We start from the raw sequence: 8584 nt of genomic DNA on the forward strand, positions 1-8584 counted from the left end.
AAAAAAAAGACCCAGTAATGGCAAAGTCCTTTGAATGACTCCAAGTATCAGGAATTATTATTCTTGGTTTAGTACCATCTGCTTCTGCTCAATGATCATTAACATGAGGAATTCAGACAAACAACATTTTCCTGACCTGTCTGCTGTGGACAGGAGAGATTGAGGGCTGGCTTGGGCAGATCCTCTTCGTTCAGTTTGCTTGGCTTTCACAACATATTTCCCAAAAGAGACGCTCACCTGGAGATGTGAAACTCGGACTCTCTGTCAAAAAGGATTTGGAGTGAAACCCTTCCTACTTTATCGTTTGTTTCTTCTGGCGTAATGAGAACAGAACGTAAAACAAAACAGACCAAACAGCAAAAGGTTTTCCATGAAGTAACCTTTTTCTTGTAATCATTTACGCCCTTGTTAATTGTGCATAATTTGCACCTTAACCTGAAGCACATTGGATCTTCTTTTACCTCCCCTTTAACCATTTAAGTAGAACAGAAATTCATCAATGTCTTTCTCTTTCCACTCAGAAAGAATTTGGAAATATTACAGTGGTATTCTTTGAAGATAATGTATCAATGCTCTGCTGGTACCCACTATTGGACAAAGCAGGACAAAGACTACTTTTATTATTTTCCCTTTTATTTATATGTATCAAAGTATGGTAGTTACACTTTTTAAATAAAAACAATCCTTTGTAGGCTCCTGGGTGTGTCCTTTCTCTCTCCCATTCCACACTCTTAATTATTTGCAACTTCTGTCTTCTGAAAATTTTTAGGTCGATGGAAAAAGAGGTTCCAATACCACATATCCTCAAGCCATATGGGTGTTTTCTCCTTTTTCTTCCATAGCTTGTTTTTCTAGATGTTTTCCTAGTGCTCTGGGTCATGACCACATGCCAAATGTGTTATGGCTGGTGCCAGTGATGGAACTTTTCTCTCCTTGTTTTCCAGATCACTCTTGTCCTTGTCATTCTCTCCCCCACTCTCTGTTCCTTAGGACCTTTCTCTGGATTTTCCCACTAACTGTCTTCGGCAGATCCTGAACAAACTCCACCTGAAAGGTAAAAATACATTCAGGATAATTTCCCAGTGGAAGGTAAGATACATTTTACTAAGAGTAGGGGCAAAAAGATGGGAAGCTGCACAGTGAGGGCTGGGATGATGGAATTCTGACTGAATGTCTTGCCCATTTGTGCTGGTGGGAAAACCCCAGTATTCCATGAAAGGAAAATTGGACCCTGATGAAGTAAAGTCACATGAGTATTGCCCCCCTTTGGGTCCTTTCGAGCACACACAGTGAACCCAAAGCTACAGCTGCAACACACCCTGTCATCTATTCTGATTTTATTTAGCTGTTGTTGGAGTGTTTGTCAGAATGCAGCTGAAAAGGAGCTGAGGCAGGACAAAAAATGCTCAGTTTCTGGTACAATTAGAAGACCTGTCTTTTGGGGCTGTACTTACCTTCCTTGGATACTTGTAAGGTGCAGTCACTTTCTTGACATGTTGTTGAAGCTCCTGAGTTAATTTTTCTGGATCATGTGATGCAAAAGCAGAAGCTAAAACAACGAAGGCTTTGACTACCTGTGTCACAAAAATTAAGGGATTCCATTAACTTTCAGAGGTGGGAATAAAGAGATATATTTCTTGTGAAAAGTGTCTAAATTCAGAATGCAAAAATTCAAGCTTTTTTTTTAATTTCCCTTTCATTGTCTCTTTGTGACAGAATGGTGTGTTATGAAGGCTGTATTCTGCAACAGAGAATTTTTTTCCACTTTCCCCCCCCCTTAATTTTATATCCTATTAAAGCTGAAGATCTCATCCCAGTTGCTCAAAGAAATGTGGCAAAGGTGAAAAATATAAAACAAAAATTGAACACTCCAGATACCATGGCTACCATGGGTTTAGTGACAAAAAGAGGAATATACAAATTCCATTACTTATGCAAAAGGATGCTACAATAAGTCTGAAAAGTCAAGTCTTTTTTCCTACCCCAAACCCCGCAAACAAGGAAATAATTCTGAAATTCCAAGATTGGTCAAGATATGGATTTAAAAAATGGGGTTTACCCCATTTCATTTGAAAAATCTGCAATTTATTGAATTCCAAGGAAACCTAGGACATATAGGCAACTTGATGCTTACAATAAAGGGCATTTCTTTCTACATCTTTGTTTTTTATTATTATTTCTTTTTACCTCCCCTCGGACTGGATCGGGACTGCTGACAACAGCTGACTCTGCCACTGCTGGGTGTTGGATTAATGCACTTTCCACTTCAAACGGGCCAATACGATACCTGGGAGGGAGGGAAGATGTGTCAGCTGCAGCAAGATGGGCCAGTCCATCGGTCTTTTCAAATTGCATTTTAACAGGCAAACGATCAAATCTAAAAGCAACTGACTTACCCAGCAGAATTAATGATATCGTCATCTCTTCCAACAAACCAGACATATCCTTCTTCATCCATAATTGCTCTGTCCCCAGTGACATAAAAATTTCCACGCACAGAGGCAGCAGTTTTCTCTGGATTATCCTGACAACAGTCAAAAAATGTATCTGATTGTTAGTGAAACATAACACACCATCTTTGCAGTGGTGCTAAAAACGAACAAGAAAATTGTTCTCAAAATGAGTTTGTTCAATACTACTGTGTGTCTTCAACTGAAAGAAACAGAGCCGTGTCAAATAGCAGTTTGGTGGTAGAAATATGTGAGATGGGGAAAAGAGCACTTGTGTATGTACAGATTAAAGCGTTAGAAAAGGCTGTGCTGTATCTCAATTCCCATCCCTCACAGCAAATGACTAAAATGTGTAGCCCCCTGTCTTCAGGGAAATGATTTTTCATTGCAGGGGGTTGCCACAATGACCTCCTGTCTACGGAAACTTTTTACCTTTAACTGTCAAGACCAAAACTCAAATGAGGTGACCTTCAGAAAAAAATTTTTTTCTTTACATTGACCCGTGGGTTACACAGGAAAAACATGTTGACAACAGACATAGTTAAAACCTGAAGTAACGATATTGAACCTAAAGAAGTTTTTTATCACACGGTGAGCAATTACGTTAGACAAGTGGTTGTTTGAGGATGCTACAAATATCCAAGTATTATTTGGATTCACAAGAGGATTAAACACAAAGAGATAGGTCCTCCAAAGCTTATTCAATATGATACTTCAAATGCAAGGGACAATAGGTTTGCCTGATTCTACTCTTTTCTTAAGAATATAAAACCCTCAGCACCACCACACAACCAGACTCAAAGTCCTCAAGTAACCTAGTGAGACCTTCTGAAGATCCTGGATGAAATCCTGCTCCTGGCATAAAGGAACAGAACTTTGCCCTGGGTCTCCCCTGAGTTCCTCAGCAGGCACAGACACAGCAGCTCAGGCTCACCAGGTACTCAGAGAACAGACAGAAGGGCCGTGTCGGCTGGATTCGGACAGCAATGCTGCCCTCTTCTCCTGCAGGCAAAACAGCCCCATGGTCATCTATGATCTGCAGAAAGGACACATCATTATTGCTGTGGTTAGCTCAGAGGAATGAATCTCTGTTCCAGCACAGTGCAGGACAGAGAAGGGACACAGACATCTACCCCCAACTGCAGCATATCGACGTACCTGCACATCAAAAGGGGGAAGGGCTTTTCCCAAAGAGCCAGGTTTAATTTTCATTCCTTTCATGTTGGCACAGATTGTCACCTGCATAATAGATTTTAATTTAAAAAAAACTTTTTCAACATCTTGTAAATTTTATTATTGTTTGCATTAGGCAGGATGTCTTTGTGACTTTGTCGTGACAAGGACTGAATCAGGACCAAAGTACTGTGGTTCTTGAGAACATCAGAGAGGGGTTGAGAGGCATTTCAGGTCAGATCTTTGGAATGAGGTTGGTTGTGCTCAGTCTGAGCCAGTGGGTTTGTCTGCAAACACTTGACTTTGCAAGACAGCAGATGTGAAATTATCACAGATCTTATTTCAATAATTTAGGACCATTTCAAGGGTAGAATGAGAGAATGCCTGACATCTGACTCTTAATAGCTTTGTTAGTGTTCACTTCCAGAGAAGTCTGGGATGTGAGCTGGTTTAATATTTTTCATTAAAACCTCAGACAGGCCAAATTTATAGCTGGAGCAAATTATTCTTTTTAGTTTTGCCTCTGATGTAAAGATGACGACAGGATCACCTACAACTTATTTTATCTGAAGTGTCTCTGGCATGCTGGTTACAGGGATCTGAACCATTAAAATATGCACCTAGCTGATTCTGAAACTATATAATCATAATTATACAAAGTCTTTAAAAAAAGAATATGAAGGATTCTCACCTTTTCCATTGATTTATCAAGGACATTGTGACTCTGGTGTAGTTACCTTTGAAAGGGCATACTGCAAGAATTAATGGAAACGTACTGTTTCTGTCTGGCCGTAACCTTCATGGATATCCACCCCTGTCTGGGATTTCCACTTTGCCATCATTTCAGGATTGAGTGGTTCCCCTGCAGATATGCAGTGTTTCAGACTCATGATCTTGTACCTTCAGAGGAATAGCAAATGAAATAATTTTCTTAACTCTTGAAGACAGCAGTGAATGGTCTTAACCCAAACAGCCTCCCTTGGCTTTCCAAGTACACCTAAAACTGAGGGTAAGGCTGAATAGGAACACACATCCTGAGCTTTCTGTTTAAGCTGTGTTGGCTTCTGTCAGGATGAAAGACCTACATGAGAAGAATAAGTACTTTACTGAAGATGTGAAAACTCCTTACAAACCACTTCTCACAACCTGAATATTTTACAGAGTAACAAACTGGTGGGAACAGCTGCCAAATAAGTCTCTTACTCTTACTGCTCATTTCATTCTCAAGCATAGGAGAATAACTCCACTACACTCCAGTAATTCCCTGATCCAATGCTGCCTGAAACTTGACATAAGTTTAAATTACAAACTGTAAATTCAGAGGAAGTGACAACTTAAAAAGATTTCACTTGTTCCCTCTGTGCTGTCTTTTCAAAGACCCAGTCCTGAAGCCTGAGTGGCCTGTGGTGTGACTAGTTATTCTCATATTTCAGAACACAGCTCTCTTTCCTGAGAGCAGTCTTGCTAATTAGATTTCCTTTACCTGAAAAAAAAATTAGAAATAAGGAACTTGAGGAACTAAACAGCCAGAGCTGTCACAGCATTATATCCCAGCCTCCCTCCTAGCCCTGCAGTACCTGCTCAGATCATGTTGGACCAGCATGCGGTAGGCAGTGGGAGCAGTGCAGAAGGTAGTGATGGGGTATCTTGAGAGAGTCTAGAAAAAGAGAAAGTTATTTTGTAGAAAGAAAATGTAATGGTGGGTTCCACTGCTGTAGAACACACAGAACTTTCTGTCCAACAGAAGTCACGTATGTAAGTGAAAGACCACTAAGTGCAGTAGCTCCAGTTAAGATTGTTTTGTGCTTTCCAAGGTGTCCATGTCCCAGGCCCAAGCCTAAGTGGTGATAGGGAACTAGACCAAAGCTTTTCCAGATTTATTCTTGGGAAAGTCAGGGTCCCCTCCCCACACAAGAGGCCAGGGTCGAGGAGAGTTGGCCAGTTTACTGGTTTTGAGAAATGGCTGAGAGAAGGAACAGGCATTCTGGCAACTCTGGATGGCTTGAGAAATGGATTACTAACCTCTGCAATAACTTCTGGTTTAAATTGTGGCATGTGGTGCACAAAGACACAAGATCCACAGATCCATGGTGCAAAAACACTGCCCCAAGCTGCTTTTGCCCAGCCAGTATCAGAGGTATTCCACATTATATCTGAAGGAGTCAAGTTCATCCAACGCCTGGTGATAAAGAAGAGATGAAAAAAATGCTACATAGGGTGTGAGAGACTTGGGTACAGGTCACAGCAGAATTCAAGGACAGGGAAGGAGGCTTCCATTGGAAGATGTGGTGACAGGAGGCAGGGCTCTGTAGAAAGTTTGTAAGAGTCAAAAAGGGACACTCCTTATTTCTCCTCTGCAGTCTGAGAGACAGAACACTGCACATGATGACCTCAACTGAGTCTGCAAGAGGGTTTTAATATGGAGGGTTTCACTGTGAAAGGGAAAAGATAAGGAAGAGGCAAGATCCTACAGTCATTGAAGGCCTACATTTACTGGAGTTTTACAGTCACATTTTCAGTGTAATAGGGATCATGTCAATGAGGACACTGGGAGCAACTCCAAGATAATACCTGCCACCAGATACGAGTCCAATGCCATAACTGCTGTGGGACTGCACCACCATTTTCGGAAAGCCTGTAGTTCCACTTGTAAAATAGATCAGCATTGGGTCTTGACTTCTTGTCTTGACACATTTATGGTCAGCAGATGCCACCCTTCACAAGAAACAGTATATTAAAGTCACTATATGCATTTTTCCCCCAAGGAATCTGTATTTCTAAGGTTTAGGAGTTAAAAAGGAAAAAAGCCCCAAACTTTATGATCTCATTAAAGAAACAGATGCATCAGATACCACAGGCAAGAGATAGAGAACACATTTTGCCTGTCACAAGTGCACTCTGAATCACAAGGCTCCTGAGTGAGGAGATGGTGAAGGACCTGAATTTAAGTCCCTAAACCTGTGTTGGACAAATCTGTACTTAATACAGTGCAATAATAATGCAGTGAGTTGACAGAAGGATGCAAAAATGTAACTTATTTGTGTTATGGAAATGAACCCCAAAACTCAGCAATGTCACCTGACTGGTACAGCCTCCTTCCCCTCACAGGGATGGAGGTCAAACAACTGGATACTCACGCAACGAGTTCTTTGAGGTTCAGCCACCCATCCCTGCTCCCCTTGCCTACAATTAGTTTACTTTTCAGAAACTGGCTGTCAGGCACAACAGATTCCACTGCAGGTGCAAGTGTGTCACTGGTAATGATGCACTTGGCCTTCGAAGCCTGGAGTCGGTATAAGATGTCTTTGGCTGTTAGTTGGGATGTTCCTGGAATGAGGACAACTCCTGGAAAATAGCAACAAGCAGTTGAGAAAACTCAGCATTTCTCCAAAACACTTGATCATGTCCCTGTTGATGCTGAATTGTTCCATCATGGAAGATTATCAGTTTCAAAATGCAATGGGTCAAATCCTTCCTAAGCATTTGCAAAACTGCAACAGCAAAACAAAATATTGAGTAATTAACCCCTTTAATAATATAGTTACTGCATTAACACTGTCCAACCAGATAATGTATCTGCTCAAGGCTGCCCATTCAATCTTCACTGGCTTCAGCTGAGGGTGCTGTTAACTGAACAGCCTGTCCCTTTGGTTCCTGTGTGGGTGCTGCTAATTCTCCTTCCATGCAAAAGCTGAGTTATTCAGGTCACAGCAGAATATTCCTGCTTATGTTTTCTCCACATTAATTTTGCATATTGCCTGTATCTTCTATTTATGTCCTTTCTGCATCCAACACATCACTCACCTGTTCTCATACAGGCTACATTGAGGAGCCACCACTCTGGGACACGAGGCAGAACTGCTATAACTCTGTCTCCTCTCTGCAAACCACATGCCTCAGAAAGTACATTGGCTGCCTTCCTCGAGAGAAATCCCAGCTCTTCAAAGCTCCACTTCACCTCCTCTCCCTCCTCATTTACCCACCAAAAAGCTGGAATTGCTGGTTTTCTTCCATCCTAGAACACAATGGAAGATATTAAAGTAAGAAGTCAAAGCTTAAAAGGTTTCATTTCAAAACAAAATAACTCCAGACTAGGCACATCCACCCTGGGGAGTAGTCTCTCAGAGTGATACCTATATTTCTGACAAGCAAAACAAAATGGTGCATTCCACTCTGCAGCTAATCTATCCAGTATCCATCAGGAAAACTGATTTGTATCATGTGGACATTGTTCCAATGTGTTCTGGTTTTGGCTGGGATAGAGTAAGCACTGCTTAGCAACAACTAAGTCAAGAAGTTTTCAGTTTCCCACAGTCTGCTAGCGAGGAGTTGCACAAGGAGCTGGGAGGGAGCACAGCCAGGACAGCTGACCCAGACTGCCCAGAGGGGTATTGCACACCATAGAATGTCCTGGTCAGTATAACCTGGGGGGAAGTTGGTCTGGAGGTGCCAATCACTGCGTGGGCACTGTCTGGGCATTGGACAGTGAGTGGTGAGCAATTGTGTTGTGCATAACATGTCTTTCTGGGGTTTTATTTCTCTCTCTTTCTTACTGTTGTCTCCAACTATTACTGCTATGATTATTATTATTATTATATGTTATTTTATTTCAATTACTAAACTGTTCTTACCTCAACCCATGGGTTTTACCTCTTTTTTCCTGATCCTCCTCCCCATCCCCCTGGGGGGTGTGCCTGTGTGTCTTCACGTCATCCAGTAGCTTTGTGGTACTTGGTTGCTGGCTGGGGTTAAACTACAACACAATGTCTAAAAAGTAAAAGAAAAATACTACCTTTTCCAGTTGTGACCACTCATCTAAGACATCACTTGCAAAGTTGAAGTATTCTGGCAGTTCCTTTTTACACTGGTTTATAGAATCATAATGGGAAATAATCTGAGATGTCAGAAGCCTGTTGTATCCATGGAAGGATTTGCAAGGCGACCTGAGAATCTGCAGACAC

The 8584-nt window shown here is 41.5% G+C and overlaps 1 protein-coding gene across 1 annotated transcript; it reads right to left on the reverse strand.

Annotated features, from left to right (window-relative positions):
• Positions 1 to 615: 615 nt before the first annotated feature.
• LOC113962203 (acyl-coenzyme A synthetase ACSM3, mitochondrial-like) lies at positions 616 to 8580 on the reverse strand (the record flags this gene model as incomplete). Its single annotated transcript, XM_027672999.1, has 13 exons — positions 616 to 1047; positions 1455 to 1574; positions 2188 to 2287; positions 2397 to 2524; positions 3385 to 3486; positions 3609 to 3689; positions 4400 to 4523; positions 5201 to 5280; positions 5646 to 5802; positions 6195 to 6338; positions 6761 to 6968; positions 7428 to 7638; positions 8416 to 8580. Coding segments are annotated over 13 exons (1707 nt in total), but the record flags the coding sequence as incomplete, so codon positions are not given.
• Positions 8581 to 8584: the final 4 nt, after the last annotated feature.

Source organism: Neopelma chrysocephalum, unplaced genomic scaffold, assembly GCF_003984885.1.
Source record: "Neopelma chrysocephalum unplaced genomic scaffold, ASM398488v2 Primary Assembly neopelma1_123332, whole genome shotgun sequence".
NCBI classification, from domain to species: domain Eukaryota; kingdom Metazoa; phylum Chordata; class Aves; order Passeriformes; family Pipridae; genus Neopelma; species Neopelma chrysocephalum.